This window comes from Dermacentor variabilis, chromosome 1, assembly GCF_050947875.1.
Source record: "Dermacentor variabilis isolate Ectoservices chromosome 1, ASM5094787v1, whole genome shotgun sequence".
Taxonomy (NCBI): Eukaryota; Metazoa; Arthropoda; class Arachnida; order Ixodida; family Ixodidae; genus Dermacentor; species Dermacentor variabilis.
Window position 1 is genome coordinate 223676959 of NC_134568.1, and position 19536 is coordinate 223696494.

General features: G+C 47.3%; 1 protein-coding gene across 1 annotated transcript in view; it reads left to right on the plus strand.

The window, feature by feature from the left end:
* Positions 1-19536, plus strand: part of LOC142557670 (cell adhesion molecule DSCAM-like) — a 416825-nt gene that overhangs the window by 278546 nt on the left and 118743 nt on the right. The window contains exons 8-9 of the mRNA XM_075669684.1: positions 149-297; positions 13806-13940. Coding sequence (XP_075525799.1) covers positions 149-297; positions 13806-13940 — 284 coding nt within the window. The remainder of the gene's footprint in view (positions 1-148; positions 298-13805; positions 13941-19536) is intronic.

The following is a 19536-nucleotide window of genomic DNA, read 5'->3' on the forward strand; positions in this document are numbered from 1 at the left end:
AAATAAAAATATCAGGGAACTTTATTGACGCAAAGCCTGGATACTCTCAATAAAGCCGCACGCCGATATATCTGTTCCGTAATGAATGCAATACTAAACTTTGAGGTCGCTTATGTTACAGTATTGGCTCTCTTTCTCTTCCCTACAGAGTGACGACGGTGGCGAACCAGTCCTTGTCAAGCGTGTCTTCGATTCTCGTCGTGTCCACGGAGACAGTGGAGGATTCGGGCATATACAGCTGCTTTGCCAAGAACCACTACGGATCCGACGAGACCAGCATGCGCCTCCTTGTGCAAGGTGACTTGAAACCAATGGTTGAAATGAAACAAATAGTGCAGCGAGATGAAGAGGATATGATGTTGGAAAAGGAGTGGGGCGAGGGGGGCGGGGATGAAGGCACAGTTGTCGTTGTCGGAATATTTTCGTTTCCTTAAGTATGTGGCAGTGAGTCGTCAAATGCTCGCCCCGTTTTTTAAAGTCAACAGATAGGCTTCAACTTCTGACCTCGTACTGTGACGTCTTCGATCTCTGCAACCGTCCGCTCGGCCAGACCGGTGTCGTCAAGCACAGCATCAACACCGGCGATGTACATCCCGTCCACCGACGGTCGTACCACGTATCTACAACATATAGCACCCAATCATTCAAAAAGGCGTCGACAAGCAAACAATCCTGCAGCCCATGGGCTTCCGCTGTGGTTCACATTAAGCGAACTGCAACGAATTTTCACATGAGATCAATTTGCTAAAAGCATATATTAGATGTCACTAAAGTAACTGCGGCGAAGCCTTGAGGCTAACAACAACATAATATACTTTACAAAAACAACTTTCAGATTGCCCTGTAGCAGTTAACAAATACCCCTTTCCGACTGTCTTTCCCCCTTACCCTTCTCTAGTGCAGCGTAGCAAACGAAAATTTCCCCCCTTCCGGTTAAGCTCCCAAAAATAGTGGGGAAGATAGCATGCATTTCTTTAAAGCTTCCATATGCACTGGTCTTTACACGAAATCATACGTACTATATAACGAGGACTTTAGACGCGGCACACTGAGCAGTTAAAAACTTGGAACAGCAAATAACAACAAGCAGCAAACTGTTTCTAGATCACAGTGACATTTTCAGCGATTTAACTGTTCTGAATTTCACCTGCTTGAAGAAAGTGTATAAACTCGCTCAAAGTATCTATTCCTCTTGCATCCCTTCACCACCAGAAGATTTGAAACGGAAGTTACGGGGACCGATGTGCGAACATTTCCTCAAACAAAATTGCTTTTTTGGTAAGACTTGAGGCAACATTTGCAAAATCCTAAAACGGGCCCAAATTCGTAAACATTACGAAAATTTTGGGAGAGTTGGAAGGTATGGACTGTAAAGGCATACCCTTCGGTTCATGCAATGTCCATGCACACCTTTGTGCGCTTGGTGGACACCATTCTTACTTGACTTCAATTAGTCCATTTGCTTCAGTTATCTTAACGACATCATTGTCTTCGGCATTTGCAACACGTCTCGGCAGCCTTTCCTAAATTTATTTATTTATTTATTTATTTATTTGTTTATTTATTTATTTATTTTCGATACCCTCAATCGCCGAGTCATTGCATAGAGGAGTGGGGGAGAACATACAAACGAAGAAAAGAACAGAATCAGACGTGCAGCGTTATACAGTATTAGCGAGAAATTGTAGAAGTGAAATGAAATATAACAGAATGGCGCTACAACAAATACCACTGAAGGGAACAGAAATAAACACAGCATGTCATACAATACCAGTGGCAAAGTATGAGCTTAAGAGAAATTGTGAAAGGGAAAAAATATAGGAGAAAGAAAAAAACCATGAAAAAGCAAAAGAAATTGCAGGCATCGCGACACGTAAAAAAAAAAAAAAAGAAAGGAGTGGGGAGGAGAGATACACGAGATGATTAAGCAGGGCTGTCGCAATGCAGGTGTGCAGATAAAGAATGGGAAAAAGAGAATGATCAGAAATGGAAACAATCTCGTCAGGTAGGTGGTTCCAATCGTTTGATGTCTGCGGTATGAAGGAAAAATAAAATGTGCTTGTGTTGCCAAAAGTGCCTTTAACTTTGTGTTTATGGTCGATCCGTGATGGAGCGATAAGTGGGTGGCGTGATAAGCTCGGTACGTAGTGATGAATGATGGAAGACCTTATGAAAGAGGCAAAGGCGGAAATACTTACGACGCAGTGACAGAAATGGCAGTGGTAGAGCTTGTTTCATTGCTGTTATACTTGTTGTACGATGGTAATTAGAAATAATGAAACGTGCGGCGTTATTCCGAATTCATTCTAGAGACCTAATTACATTTGCGTGATGGGGTTCCATATTGCAGTGGTGTATTCTAACTTCGAGCGTACTGGAGTTTTGTAGAAGCATTTTGAGGGGAGGTGGCGCTTTATTGAAGTTACGTCGTGAGTATCCTAATGTGTGCTAGCACTGTTACTAATCATATTAATATGAGTATTCCATGTTATATTGTACGTAATAGTAACCCCCAAGTACCGGTATGATCATACATGGTCGAATTCAATGTCACCTAGATTGTACGTTGAGTAGCTACCGTACTGCAGAGAAACAGTCATTAGTTTGTATTTGTTAGGATTTAAATTCATGAGCCAGTCATCACACCAACTTGCAATGTGATTTAAGTCCGTCTGCAAGATATTCTTATCGTCATTGTTACGTATTTCCCTGTAAAGTACACAGTCGTCGGCATACAAATGCGCAGAAGAAGAAACGCAGTTAGGCAAATCGTTAATATATATTAAAAACAAAAGTGGGCCTAAAACTGAACTCTGTGGTACTCCCGATGTTGCGTTTATTTCATGTGAGTTATGACCATTAATTGTGACGTACTGCGGTGGAGACGGTTTGTTAGAAAGCATTCGAGCCGAGACAGTATGTTACAGTCGAGATTGAGTGAGGAGAGTTTAAACATTAGTAAGGCGTGATTAACATTTTCAAAGGCCCGATTTATTCTTTCTGTTCTTGGTAAAAGTGGCCTATAGCTGAATTCGTAGGAATGCCTCAGACGTCGCCAACTTATGATGCCGGCAACTTACGTCGACTCGTCTAACGTCCGCTCCAATCCTGGCAACAGCCAGTTCAGGCCTTCTCTCTTCCAACTTCTACCAAGGGCATTCGCAGCATCCTGAGAGAGTGCTCATACTTTCATCACTTCGTCAGCGATTCCGTGGACGTTGCACGCCCTCTGACGTATTTTTGAAAAGAAGGTGCTAGTCTTTGTGGGGCGCTGCACAGGCTCCAGCTTCCTCTATACCCTTGTCACATGGTTGAGGAGTCCGCCGATTCTGGTCCATTTTTATGCCTCCGTTCTCGCGGAATTCAGGTACCATCCCAGTGGTTAAAAAAATCGGCGCTGTTTTGGCCCAATATCAACATGGGCTTGGCCGTATTATCTTCTATGCTAGTCTGGTCTCCCATGTCGGAACGCAGTTGCTCCATCACCGAGAGGGAGAGCCTTTCAGTTGTCTGGGCGATGAACCAGTTCGGTTCCTTTATGCGTGGCGGACCTTTTACCGTCGCCACAGACAAGGTGGTAGTCTACCAGCACCCACTCAGCTGGCTTTCGTCCGTGAAGGGTCCCCCTGGTTACCTTGATTAGTACATGTCACTTCATGAGTATACTCTAAGGGGTCTCACGCGTGCTTCTGGGACAAAGGAACGACAACACCGTAGAGCAGGTAAACACAAGGGCATTTATTGCACCTTTCCTACACCAATGCCAGCTATCCAAATCAATACCAATAGAACATGCCGATGGGCGCTGACGAATCGAGGAAGTTCGACTCAACGCGACCGGATAGCGAGCGAATATGTTCGCCTCCATGCTGGACCCCAACGCCTAATCGTTCGCGTGTATGGTCACGCAAACGGTTGCGTGTTCGAACGATCGTGTTCGTCTATTCCGGTGTCCTGTTCCTAAGCCTTTCGCAGAACGGGCCCGCGAACGGCAGGCGAGTGCGCAAAACATCCGCGCAGCCCGCCGACCACAAGCCAAAGAGGAACAGGCTACTCGCTTTTGCGCTTCAGTAACCCCGCCGTTAGCTGGCGTTAGCAGCGCAACACTCACGTCATCTCTCATTCTAATCTGCAGCCACACCGACCGCCGCCAGAGCAAGGCCACGCGGCGAAGCCAGATTACGAGAGACGCGAGCTATGCGGGAAAACAATATCAGGGGACGCGTGAAAGTCGAGCGTCCCCACAATTTCTGCTTTATTGCCTGGAAGTCCTGCCGGTCATACCTTGACGCAGTCGATGAGGCCCCTACCGGCGGAAAAAGTTCTCTTTTTTGGTCCTTTTCCTTTTGCTTCATTACTTAAGAATATGAAGTTTACCGTAAAGTGAACTCTCATCGATAAATTCATCCTACGATTCAATAAAAATAAATGTCTCCCTACGCCTTCCTTGAATTCATTGTCTATTGACTTCATATACTATATACGCAGTACGTTTTGCTATTAGACCTATAAAAATGCCACTGTTTACGCTGCTATTGGCTTCATCAAGAATCTGTTGGGCTGCTAAGCACGAGGTCGCGGGATCAAATCTCGGCCACGGCGGCCGAATTTCAATGGGGGCGAAATGTGAAAACACCCGTGTCCCTTGATTTAGGTGCACATTAAAGAACCCCAGGTGGTCCAAAAAACCCAGTGCTATGAACATGTCATAGGGAGGACCGTCCGTAACCTCAACTGGTTGAAGCATAGAAGTTTAGAAGCATAAAATTGAATATGGAGTGTCATTTCTAAGCGTCGGTTGGAGAATGTCCCCCCAAAAATGCAGCATCCCTACAATCTATTAAACAGTTATCTATGGTCTCGACACGGGGACAGAGTCGATATTTGTTGATTAAGGCACAAAGCAGCCCCTCGAATTCAACCAAGTTTTAACAGGCAGTGTTTCCGAATGTAACTTAAACAAAGATGTTTTTACTCCAGGAGGTAGATACATTTTTTCTATTGATAAAAAGAGCGTAAAGACTGCTCTTGCAATTGCAGATTTTTGTACGGCTTCTGGTGCAAACGTTAACTTAGAAAAAGTTCTAGCTTTGGTTTGGATTATGGGCCACAATGCCATCACATTACGCACACATTCAATGGAAAAAAGATTGGCGTTATTTAGGTGTACCTCCCTCCCAGCATAGAAAAAAGCAACACTCATTGGTCGGGAGAACTTGGAAAAATTCGACGTAAAGTGAATACATGGCGAGGGCATAATTTGTCAATGTTCAGTCATGCTGAAATCTGCAACGTGTTCTTAGCTTACCGTCTTATATATGTGCCGCAAGTACTGCACTGCTCACGACTTCGCATTCAGGCACTGCATCGCGTATTTGCAGCATTTATTTGGAGTTCGAGCCGCAGCTGCTCCATGGTTTTGTCTTACCAAAGGTGCGCTTAGTGCGTGCCTGATTGCACACGTCACGTCGCAGTCATCTCGCTGACTATAGTGCGTGCGTCATCGGGCGGCGCACGTGACGGTGCGCGGGAGGTGGCGCCACGTCATGACTGTACGCAACGAGCGCGTTGATGACGTTCCTAAGTCCACAAACGGTATGGTGCTCTCGCATTCCCACACGCAAGCAGTCTTAAGTTTCTGCCGAATTTTAAGTTTACTTTAGCTCTGCTCAGTGACGTCACAGTCGGAACAACAGCGGCGGCGGTGATTGGCGGCGAGGAAGGAGCGTGCACGCTCTAGTGAGGACGACCGCGCAAGTACGCGACTGCGGAAGAAGCGCGCGCCGCTGCGCCTTAGTGAGGAGGTCGCCTTAGTGACACACGTGTGCTTCTCACTGCTGCTCGTAATGTCGTGCAAGAAGTCTAGCCCCGATTGTTAACTTAATGTATTACCAATATGTCTTCCTTCACGTATTACAAGATGTGCAGCAAGCTTTCGCCTTCTAGTGTTACGAGAGTGTAACACCTGCCGAACTTTTTTGTTCTATATGGCGAAGTTTATTTCAAAGGAAAGGAAAGTGGAGTAAAGGTTGTGGCTGTCATATCAATAAAAAAAAATTGGCAAATTATGAAAGATATTGCCACGTCTGTAGTGCGGCAAGGACGATGACGATAAGAAGATACATCGTCATTTAAAGGAAACATACGAACAAGAAGTGACTAGCGTGCGTTATTATTAAACAGACAGGATTACAGACATTTAGCGTTTCCCTGGAATGTCCGGTAGTGTCCCTCTCGGCCATGCGATGTTTCGATTATCCCATTATGATGTCAAATACCGCAATTAAATCTGCACATCAGCAGGTGTGGGTTCGCGCCATCGAACTTTTGCGCTTCATGTGGGTATATAGAATCCCTGAACCGTTTCCTCCTCTATTGCTGAAAATATAATTCTGGAAGAAAGACCTACTTACAGAAGCCTCTACTGCGTATGGGCCTTCCTCTCTCGGGGATTAATATTTTTATCTTTTGGTGTAAATACCCTTGGTCGAGCCCAAAAGTAAGCGTGTCAGACTGTGCATGAGTACGTCATGAGACTCTCAGGTTAAACGCATTTTACGCATTATTAACATTAAATCGGTTATTTTCATAATCTAGCATCTTCGTGAATTAAGAAAAAAAGCTTATGATCACTGTTATTTAAATATAGGTAGTACTGACCAATAAGTTACCAGGAGGCAAGGACATAATATCGTGTTTCCATTGCCAACCACGGCCATTAACCCCCCCCCCCCCGCCCCCCGCCTCTAATGGGTACGTGTCATGCGTTCAAGATGACAGCATCAAAAAGTCCGCTCTTGTTGCTGTTCCTACTGACTAGTGCATTGTCCCTCGAGTTTCCGACGCCGCGACACTGGTGGAGGTGCTGGGTACTGCGACTATATGCTCGGGACTCCTACCAAGATACATATACGCAGTCCATGGAATTAACCTTTCGTAACTACTGCAGTGCACCAATTCAGCCGCCGCGTGCCAGGCCTGAGCCCAGAATTCACGACCGTTCCAGCTGCGACTAGCATAGAAATTCATACATCGGCGAATCTCCCTCTTTCACAGATGGCGACAAGCCTTTCCCAGGTGGCTTTTCAGCATCCTCGCGTTCCGGACATCTTTCGTGGCGATTCATTTGAAGACGTTGAGGACTGTCTTGATCAGTATGAAAGGGTTGCTAAGGCCAACGACTGGAGCGCAGAACAGAAACTTCTGTACGCTTATTTCGCACTAGAAGACAGCGCTCGCACGTGCTTCCATAACAGGGAAGCGTGCTTCCAAACGTGGAAAGACTTCCGACGCCACTTCTTGGATACAGTCTCCAGTTCCAACCGGCGGGATTGCTCGCAACAGCTTATCGAAGCGCGCTTTCATAAACCGAACGAAAGCGTCGCCATGAATGCTGAGGATATGGCCCGTTTATTTCGCCGACCTGACCCCGATATGCCCGATACTAAGTAAGTGCGCCATCCCATGCGAGGAAATAACGATTAATTCTTTACCGGTGTGGTACGAAACCCGCCAACCACGGTAGACGAATTCATCTAGGAGGCCACTATAATCGAGCGGGCCCTTCAGCAACGATGCCGGCACTTTGACCGCCTTCCCAATAACACACCGTTTGCCGTCGCCGCTCAGAATGCCACTAATAGTGAAAGCTTTTACAAACCCTGGTTGCTCTTTCTACCGAGCCAGCAGTCGCTTCTGTCGGCGAAGTCGTGCGCCAGGAGCTGTGGCAAGCCTTTTCATCGCCCGCGCCGTATACCCAGAAATGCGCCTGTTGAGCTATGCCGATGTATACAGTTGATCATCCTTCACCTACACCGCCGACAAGGCCGTACCATCCGCGACCTGTTGCCACCGCCTCCTGGCAGCGGGAGCCTGGTAGACGACAACCAGCTTGCCAAACTGACTTGTGGCGCACTGCCGACCGTCGACCACTCTGCTTCTATTGCGGGGAACCAGGCAACATTGCCCGTGCCCTCATCGAGAAGTCGCCTTTGGAGGCTTTCCACGTCCAGCTTGCCCTCGCTTTGAATACTATCGTGCCCAGGACCAAGATCACTTGTCGACCAACCAAGCCGCTTCGCCACGTCGTCGCTGGTAGACTCCGCCACCATCAACGTTACTCTTCCCCCTCCCGCCAAAGGTTCGCTGACATCGTCAGGGGCCGTTTCCCCAGTCCTTGCTAGCAAAACTAACGGCCCCGACCTCCGGGCAGGGAATGTTAACAACTGTCGAAACGATGAAAAGACCCCCCAACCGCCGCAAAAAGACAATATGACCACTACGAGTAATGCCGACGAACGGGTTCGCGCCGACCTAAGCCTTTTTATTGGCGGACATTCCGCGACATCCCTTGTGGGCACCGGTGCCGATTTCTCGATTATGCGTCAAGAGGTGGTTGACCGTCTTAGAAAAGTGAAAGCACCATGGACACTGCCAGACATAAGAAATGCTGGTGGTCAGTTAATGACGCCAACAGGTAAATTTACCGTCAGACTCCGCATCAGTGATTCGAGCTTTGTTGCCACTTTCGTTATCTTGCTCAAGTGCTGCAAGGAACTGATCTTGAGGATGGATTTTCTGCAGGATAGCGGCGCAGTTATAAACATCCCGGAGCGTTTGGTCACATATTCTGCGAGCCCAGATTTAGATTGGAACAATGATGGACAGCGCGAGCATTTACGACTAGCCGACGACGTCATGGCTACCGCTGCGAACCTGCTGCCTTGTGTCTGTCTCTAGTGAGAGACCTTGCTATTCATAGTGATGCGATAGCGGAACAGTTGCTCACACAAGGCTTTTCCATTGCAAGAGGCATTCTGGCATTAAATCATGGGCATGCAGAAGACCTCCTTACGAATTTTAGCAACTAATGCTGCGACATCCCGAATGACATTGCAATTGCGTACTGTGATGTCATTGCACGGGTAAAGGACTGTTTTGCTGTGCAGCATCACGAAATGAGTGAAACGGCCATTCTGGCCCCGGCAACGTTGTCTATCGACGTTAGCTTCACCCTGTTACCCACTGAGAGGCAGCGCCTGTACTGGAACTAATGCAGCAGTTTGAGAGTTGCTTTTGGTACGCGTCCAACCAAGGTCCAGCAACAACGCTGACCAAGGATCGAATAATTACGGAAGACTTATTTGACAGAACCCCTATCGTGTGGCCCCGAAGGAACACGAAGAAAAATAAAAGCAGGTGAAGAAAATGCTCGAGAATGACGTGATACAGCCTCCGAAAGATACCCGCCGTGGTTGCTCAGTAGCTATGGTGTTAGGCTGCTGAGCACGAGGTCGCGGGATTGAATCCCGGCCACGGCGGCCGCACTTCGATGGGGGCGAAATGCGAAAACACCCGTGTGCTTAGATTTAGGTGCACGTTAAAGAACCCCAGGTGGTCGAAATTTCCGGAGTCCTCCACTACGGCGTGCCTCATAATCAGAAAGTGGTTTTGGCACGTAAAAAAAAATAAAATAAGAAAGAGCCTCCGAAAGAGTCCTTAGGCTTCCCTCGTGGCGTTGGGTAAGGAAAAAGACGGCAGCTTACGCTTCTGTATTGACTGCCGCTAGTTAAATCAGGCAGCAAAGAAAGACTCTACCCGTTACCATGCGTAGACGATTCACTAGACACGTTGCGCACGCACATTATTTTTCTTTGATCGACCTGCGCAGCGGGTATCGGCAGATATAACTCGACGATAGAGATCGTGAGAAAACCGTCTTCGTGACACTCGACGGTCTTTACGAATTTAAGTTGCTCCCTTTCGGTTTGTGTGCAGCGCCAGCCATTTTTCAGCGTCTAATTGACACCGTGCTTTCAGGTCTAAAGTGGCAAACATGCTTGGTACACCTGGATGATGTGATCGTGTTTTCAGCTGCATTTGAAGAGCAACTAAACCGGCTACTGGCCGTTTTTCAAGCCATCCGTTCAGCTGGCCTTATGTAAAGCCAGAAAATTTTCATTTTGACATTAACGAACTGCCATTCCTAGGTCTTCAGTAATGAAGGTGTCCGGCCTGACCCAGACAAAATAGACGCTGTCACAAAGTTCCCCACACCATCTGACAAGAAGGCAGTTAGACGCTTCTTAGGCCTGTGTGCCTATTACCGACGGCTTATTGCGGACTTTCCATGCATTGCCTCACCGTTGACACGACTAACACGAGAGGATGTTGCCTTTGTGTGGGGTGAAAGAGAGCAAATTACATTTAACTGGTTACGTCAATGTCTGCAAACGTCCCCAGTTCCTGCATACTTTGACCATGAAGCCCTGACAGCACTTCATGCTGACGCGAGCAATGTAGGTGTAGGTGCTGTGCTGGTGCTGTGGCAAGACGGCTCCGAAAAATTATAGCCTACGCCAGCAGAACTTTCTCGCGGACTGAGGCAAACTACTCCTCTGAGCAGAAGGAATGCCTCGTTGAAGTATGGGCTTTTATCAGATTTCTTCCTTATCTGCGCGGCCGCTCATTCACCTTCGTCAGCGGCCACCATTCTCTCTGTTGGCTGACCAACGTACGATATCCACCTAGCCGATTGGTTCGCTGGAGCCTCAGGCTTCAGGAGTCATACATGGCTGTCGAATAAAACTTTTTTTGCAGGAGGGCTGTCCTCATTTTGTTTTAAGCACAATGTTCTCTATTGGAACTTTTCTCCGATGGGCAGCGCCTACTTACTGGTCGTGCCTGCTTCGCTTCGCAGTGAAATTCTCGCAACGTGTCATGATGAGGCCACCTCAGGTCATCTAGGCTGCACACGAACATTGTTTTGACTGCGGCGCAAGTGTTATTGGCCGAACGTCCCAGCCGCGCTCCCATCGAGTACGCACTTTTGCTAACTGCCAAAGACGCAAAGCGCCACCCGTCAAGACAGCTGGCCTCATACACCCTGCAGAGGTGCTGGAACTACATTCGCCAATATTGGCGTGGATTTTGTTGGACAATTCCCAACTTCTACTACAAGGAACAGGTGGACTATTGTTGCCACCGATTACCTTACCCGGTATGCGGAGGCAATCGCTACCCAGTCGGACAGAGCAGCTCAAGCAGCTCGATTTTTAGTCGAAAATGTCGTCCTTAGGCACGGTGCCCCAACGATAGTAATTACGGTCAGTGGAATCGCGTTCACGGCCGAACTTCTAGATGCATTTCTCAAGCTTAGCAGCACAGCCCACTGGAAAACGACAGCCTATCATCCCTGTATCGTTTGGACGGAATCCAAGATTGAAAAGAACGTTTATTCAGGAAACACCCAGGGTATATATAGTCGTCGGCATTCACAGGCACGTGTGAATGCCGACGTGCTGTCGGTCAGTTCAGGCTGATACGTGCGGCGCATGCGTAGTCTGCACGATAAAATCCCCAGACGAATGGACTAACAGAGCGTTTGAACAAGACATTCGCAGACATGCTTTGTATGTACGTCGATATGAAACATAAGAACTGGAACGAGCTTTTGCCTTATGTAACCTTCGCATATAACACCGCTTGACAGGAAACGATTCGTAGGACACCATTCAGCTTGGTACACGGTCCCGATGCCAGGGTAACGTTGGATGAAAGGCTGCCGCACGAGTGTATCCATGCAGATGCTCAAGAAGTTGCTCAACGCGCTGAAGAAGCCAGACAGCTTGCACATGGGCGCATCCGCAAGCAGCAGGACAAGGACACAACGCGGTACAAACTTCAGCACAAATCTGTCGCCTACAAACCTGGCGAGAGAGCGTGGATTCAGATGCCCATACGGTGTCTTGGACTTTCTGAAAAACTGCTAAGGCGATATTTTGGGCCATACATAGGGATCCGACGCCTGAACGACGTGAGCTACGAGATCGTGCCAGATAATAAAACCTGTTCGCGGCGCCGCAAACACCTACGCCAAATGGTGCATGTGGTGCGCATGAAGCCGTACTTATCCAAGTGACTCACGTTTTAATGTTTCGTGCATGCGCAAGCTTAAGTTGCGTATCGGGATGAGGCCTTCCTTGCAAGGGGGATAAATTCCGCTTCTGCAGTGCGGCAAGGACGATGGCGATAAGATATATCGGCATTTAAAGCAAACATATCGAACAACAAGAAGTGACTAGCGCGCGGTGTTAAACAGTCCGTTCTTTTTATTGTTCCTGCTGACTAGTGGGTTTGTCGCTCAAGTTTCTGATGCCGTGACAAAATGAAAGGACACCGGCATATCTGTATACGAAAGATCACACAAAAAATTACTTGCCATTTTCAGTTAGCTTTAAACATAAGAACCAATAATCGTGAATGCATCATTTTTGTTCTTGCGTTGGCAGTCCTGAAAGTTTGGGCGAGCAATCGGAATACAAAAGTATGACTTGCAAGACTAGATGTAAACTCCACACATGCTATCAACTGTGAAACTTAATTGAGCACATTCTGTCTCGTCCGCAGGATGGCTTTCTTTACTGCGCTCAGCCAACGCCTCCTAGACAGCAGGCTTCTGCACTCTGCTTTATGACGTCATGCTACTTGAACCGAAATTTCCATTGCCAAGCCCGGCGTGACGAAAGCGGTGACGTTAAAATCACCACGGCTTACTCGGGAGCGCCACCCTTTAGATTCTGTGGCAGTCGGGCAAGGTAGCACGACGTCACGAATCGAAGTGCTCCGGCCTCGTGCTATCTAGGAGGCGTTGGCTCTGCATATAGCGGTAGTTATCACCTGGACTTCTCAGTGGTAGTTATCAGCAGGACTTTCGCTATAAAAAGCGCGGCCGGCTCGCTTTTTTTTTTATCGGTTACTCACTGCCCACCTTATTGTAGATAAGCGCCGATCACGTATGGACCAGTGTTGTATTCAATAATTCTGCTCCTAGAATAATGCTGAAAGGGGAATGCATGCGTATAGCAGAATGATCAGCGAAAAGGTATCCTCTCATGGTCATAGGTTATGCCACTCATTCTGATCCGTTTTCATAGGAAAACCCTCTTCCAGACACCTGGTTAGCCTCCCTGTCTTTATTTCTCCCTCTCTCTTCCGGACAAAGTATTATAGAAGTACGGGGGGAAATGGAAATGAACTCACCATTTATTTTATTCATTCCAATTTTTTTAATAATTACGTAAATTTCTAACGCAGCTGTAGTTGATTCGCTCTCCAATGACGGCATTTCGTACTTTTCTAAAAATAATTAACTTTATCTGGATGGGGACTCCGTCCACATTTCGGAACATCATCTATACAAATGCCATGGCTCGCAACGAAAAATTATATCCATTCTGTTGCATGGCCCATCGCACTGTTATTTGCATGGAAGTCCGTACGCGTAACTAAATATAATTTCTTGAAGAGCTATAGCTACTAACACCTGGCTAACTGCATGAACATCCACCCATCAACTAGTTGAGTGCGTTCCAATTTCCACCTTGCTTTTTAGTCAAGCAATAACTTGCGCGCTTCTAGTGTCGAAATGTTGCCATTCAGCATACTTCATAATTTTGTTTGCTTGTTTTAGTTATTGCTGTCAAGAGTGCGAAATTAGTTTGTTTTTCCGTCCTGCTGCGACCCCATCCAGAAGCCCGAAAATAACTTCCGTTTCTCAACGCGCGAAAATCTTGCTAGTGACATAACATTGCGTATTCTTTGGCAACTGCGCCGTTCTACGTTATAAACAGGCGCGCTGTCAAACATGAGGAGTGGGCATCATCACAACTGTTTTTGACTCTCACAGATACCACTTTTTTTATAGATCTACAACGCTCCCCTGTTCGTTTGTAACCTTCAGCAACGCAGTAGCACTAGAAATTTTAGTGACATGAATATTACGGTTGTGCTCACTGCCTACGCAGAGGTACCCGGGCCGCCAGTGAACGTCACAGTGGCCAACGCAACAGGGAACAGCCTCTTCCTGACTTGGGGCGAGCCTTTCCGGGGAAACAGCGCCATCACCCGCTACCTCGTACAGTTCCGCGAAGCTGGTTCAGGTGAGCACACTAACCATTGTCACGTATGGATCTGAAAGTCTTATTGCGATTCTTTACTACATGCGCACTGCATAACAAGTTACACACACACACACACACACACACACACACACACACACACACACACACACACACACACACACACACACACACACACACACACACACACACACACACACACACACACACACACACACACACACACACACACACACACACACACACACACACACACACACACACACACACACACACACACACACGCACGCACGCACAATGACGTGTGATCGTTCCCCATCTGCGGCAAGTTGTTTTTTCATGCACTTTAATTTTCAATGTATCATTTCATTGATTCATTTAGTAAGTACAAATAATTTTCCCTATGTTGTCTATCGTGTGATTGTTAGTTGGCTCCTTATGATATGATTCATATATATATATATATATATATATATATATATATATATATATATATATATATATATATATATATATATATATATCGAGACTTTTTCATGTTGCCCTACAGTTTTCTCATTGACGCATTTCATCCAACTATAATGTTTGAGAAATTGATTATTTAGTTAAGACGTTATCTAATTAGGCTTAATACAAAATAATCTGAGTATGTGCAAACGGCGGCAAACAACATTACCTTGGTTCTGTCCAGTGAAGTGGCATTTCCACATTTTTAATGTATGTTCGGCTCAAATTACGTTGGACACCCTGTATAGTCTGTCCATAGACGTTTGGGTCGGAACGCAGAGAAGAATTTCTCTTAAAAATGTACTGACAAAAAAAATTTTTTTTGTGGATGAAAGGAGGTTTGGGCCGCTCTCATGGCGGCCATTTCCGATGTGGCACCCCAGCTGCACCTATTGAGGTGGAGTGCCTTCGGGTTGGAGTCAAGCGCCCTTTTTCCAAGTGTTGAGGTCGCATAACGGCCGAGCATGAGGACAAGAGAGCGTTTGTGCCTATTCTAGCGGTAGGTCCCCGGCGGCCAGTACTTGCCTTACACAGCCGCGGCGGAGACTCTCGAACAAGGCCGTCTGTGGTTGGACAAGAGGCGCCCGGAAGCCACGCGTGAAATCTCTATAGAGCCTCCTTTCGAGAAGCGAACCCCCACGAGAAGCCGAGCACCACGCCAGGGGACCATCTCTGTCCATTAGAAAAAAAAACGAGTGGGTTTCCGGCGGCACCGCACCACTTCATTTATTGGTTTCCCGCGCATCAAGGTCAGATAAAGGGTGCTCCTTCCAACCTCAACGAGCCGGCTCACGGGGCTGTGCGCGAACTTAGCCAACGCGCTAGCCCCGACCAGTCGGAAGCCGACTCCCTAGAGAACAGGGACACGCCCTCCACCTACAGTACGAGATTACTAAACACTATTATCTCAGCCGCAGAACCAACTTGCTTCCTCATCTGGGGCTCAATAGAGCTCGAGCACTAACGCTCCGTCTACTACAAACGAATACGTATCCCAATCCGTCGCTCTTACATAAAATATATCCGGATACTTACACCGATGGTACTTGCCGCGATTGTGGAGAAATAGCCACGTTAGAACACATGCTTTGGCGGTGTGCGCGGTCACCCTCTATAATCGTTAACAGCTCGGCCAGATGGGAGGCGTTTCTCCGCAGCCCTCCTCTGGCTGACGAACTCTGGGCTGTCCAGCAGGCCCACGATGCTGCCGAGAGGCTCGGCCTTCCGGTTCCCACGTGGGAGCGGCCTGCTTCGTGAAGACTAACGGTCTGCAGGACTTCTATAAAGTTTTACCATACCATACCATACCAGGATTTCAGCTCAGTACCTCCCGAATACGAGGTGGATGCTCTACCGCTGGGCCACCCACTAATTACTCGGTGGAATCCTCATTGCTCGATAGCGTAACAAATAAATAATTATGTTACCTTTCAATGCGACCAGTTCGAAACGCACTCCCAAGTGCTAGTGCTGCTTCGGACGGGATAAAAAAATAGACTATTCACGTCACCGAAACCTCATGTGGCAATAAAAGATGATGTAATAAATTATTGGTTGCGCTCTCCAGGAATATAGGCTTCGTACCATAATTATAGATTCGACAGCTACCTAAAAACACTGTGAAGGTGGTTGGACAGCGAAGCTGTAAACGACAACTAGAACGAGTACCCATTGCAATGTAGGTTGAAATTATTCACATAGCAACATTCACATGTACTTTACCTAATTATCAGCCTAAGACGTTTCGACGACCTGCGACTTGGCTTACTCCGTTACTTCGCGTACCTGTACACAAAGAGTGGACGAGAGAGAACAGAGATTCACCGCGCCTCGTATGCACGCTGCTCTTCAGGAGTCCTCACTATACGTGACCTTCCCATAGCACTGTCACAACATAGATCAGTTGCTAGGCGGGTTCTTCTCTTACGTGCGAAAGTGTAGTTACGTCACTCCGTGCTTCGTATGCTACAGTCAAGCTGCCGTCGCCAAGGCAGCTTGCGCAATGGTAATCTTTACCGAGAAACGTGTGCGGGGAGCGCTACGTGCTTCGCATTGCATGAAGGCGCCGGAGCGCCTTATCAATTATGTGGTTCGGATGCTTGTTTTGAGCCTGTTCTTTATTAAAATGTATGCTTTTCTTTATGTTGTATACGTGATTGCAAAGAATGTATGCTTTGTTCGCTTCACTTTGCTGAGTGCTTGTAGCCTCTGCCCTAAAGGGGCGTGAGCCATAGATGATGATAGTTTTCTGGCGACGTTACCCCACCAAGAAATCCCGGGATCGTAGCCATAGACAGCGTCGCTTTAAAAAAAAAACGAGTAAATATCTGGACGGAAAATGTTCGTGTTTAGCACTTAATCTTGTGTAAAGTGCACGTGAGCCGAGAGATCGGCAGTTCTACGCACCATTTCTTAGGATCCACTTCGCGCTTAAACTTTTAGGTGTCAGCGCAAAGGCACCATCCTATAGCAATTTGGTGACACAAAATAAACTTGTCCATTGTCCATTATAAAATGGTTTCAAGCGGTTTGCACAAGACAACATATATACGTATGACTGCTCCTTTCCCATCGTTCCGTACGTCTGAAGGTGCCCACAAGTTTTAACTAGTTCTGGGGATGGCGGAACCGCAACATAAAATTGACCACGTAGCGAACACACTGCATGTACAATCTGGCAAACTAAAGTACCAAAGCTGTGCACACGGTACACCAGCCTCCCTTCCCTAATATAGACTAAAAGTGCGGAGTCGTCGTTAGGTGAGAATTCTGAACGCTACCAAGAATTTCCGACTGCTCAAAAAGCTTTATTTGCTACAGAATGTCAACACATTCTGTCATAACTTTTGGAAACATGCATTCAGACGCACTCCCAGATGCTAAGAAATGTTAAGATAATCGACATTTGGGCAAGTTGGTACTGGCTCAACATCCTGAAGGGGCAGCGCAAGACGACAAAGACAGACAGCGCTGTTCTGTGAGTTTCTTGCCTTCTGTCGTTGTCACCTGGCGCTGCCCCTTGAAGATGTTCGAATATCTTTCCAGTGTTTCCGAAATTTCCAGAAACGAACCTATCTTTTTCTCGGCTTTTTGCACACCTTTGAAATTTCCGCAAATTTTACATTTCGAATTAGGGGTCTGAGGGGAGCATGGCAATACACACAACTCATATGTGGAAAAATAGTTTGGGTGTTCGTGCGCGTGGGCAACTTCCAGTCAAGTCACATTAATTAGTCTTTCAGGGTGAAAATGTGCCTCCGGAACATGTGCTCTGTGGTATTTTTTGTAGCTGTCTCAGCACTGAGCGAGGAATAGGCTCTAACAACGCGCGCTAAAAGCAGCTGTCGCCCTGTGACAAGGCGTCGAGGCGCCGTCGAGTTATGCGACGTGTTAGCAGTGCAGACAACGGCTACCAAAGACAAAATGGCGCAGGACCCGTGCTCCCATGTCAATTTGTTTCTTGCACATTATTTGCGCCGGTGCACGCCGCATCAAGCAAGATAAATGAAACGCGGAGAGCTACAAAGTCAGACACAATTAAAAAAGAAGGAAGCGACAACTTGCACTGTCGTTTTTATCGTGGTTTGTTTTGTATCGCTGCACACGTGTTTGTATAATAGAGAGCTCGACGGAAGCCCGTGTGGTCGGGGCGAAACACGCCAAAATAAAAGAAAAGTGCTCACTGGTCGCATAAAACTTTAAAAGGCAAGTCGCTTCGCCTTCCATACGGAAGCCTTGTTCACATGCAATAGGACAAAAAAGTGCAAGTGCCTGTTTAAGCAGGTTTTAGCATGTGGCGCAAGCACCGCGTGTAAGATGGCGAGTGTGTGCCTTGTTGATACACGGCCCACGCTCAATCGAAACGAAGCAACCCCCTCGCCTCGTCTTAGGCGCGGGGCTTGCGTCGCATGCTAAAACCTACCTAAACAGGCACTTCTAATTTTTACTCCATTGTGAACAAGGCTTCCGCATGGAAGCCGAAACGTCTTGCCTTTTAAAGGTTTATTTGGTCCGTGCGCGTTTTTCTTTTCTTTTTTCGCGTGTGTTTTTCATGCGTTCGCAAGCATTGCCCCGCAGTCTATCCTTCTCAAGTAGCTCAGCTTTTTACGCGATCGTATTTGAGTCTCGTCTGTGACGTTGTCGCACTAGCCGCTGCGCAAAATACGTGACCTCGGTCTACCTCCAGCCACTCGTTCCACCCCTGTAACACATCCGCTGTAGTGTAAACGAAGGATTCGCAGAGCAGCTGATAGATTTTAAAACGCGCGTTTTTAGGTTATCCGCAATACGAATAGACACGTATGCGGCAGTCCGCTTCTTCGGCATCCGTCGCTGATAGTCATCGGGAAAATACTTGCCTTTAGACAGTACTCGCATAAATCAATTCTGTTGCGCTAATTGCGCCGACAAGCTCATTGCAGAGTTCTTCCCGGAACGCCTTATCTCTTTTCTCCACAGCTGCAGTGACGGCCAGCGCCACGGCGCTTCTTCGTGACGTCCAGTTTCGCGGCTTACAAAGGGATGTCTCAAGAGGGTCCGCATAGGAGTCGTTCTGCAGACTGATGCGTCGTTACGCGCAGGCGCAGTGTATACCTGCACGTACGCCTGGCTCTTTGCTCGCCTTCCCTTCGCTGTTGCCGGCGTGCTTCTCCAGTTCCCTTAGATATTTACGAGTCGGCTAGAGGGCTCGCGTCCGGACGCATCTGTCTTCGACGCTGACGACGGGAAAGCGCATGCAAAAGCCGCAGTCTCCGTACACAATGTCTTGCATGCCGAACAACGCGTATCTTGTAACTTTTATGAGAGCTCGTCGTTTGAAATGTCGCCTAAATTATGAACCTAAACGAATTCCCTTCCGGTCACCCTTTCCCTTTTCTCCTGTCTGTCTGCGATATCATTATTTCTTGAAAATACAAGCATACAGGGAAGAAAGTTCATTTAGCAAAATGAAACAACGCGCAACACAAGAAAACAAGGATGGAGAGAAAGGGAAGGAAGCAGCAGCAGAATATTAACAACGCCGAGTCGGTTCCTGCGCATGCATGTTTTATTCGGCGTAATGGGAAATGCGGACGGCACCGCCAAGGCACTCAGTGGCTTTAAATTAGCT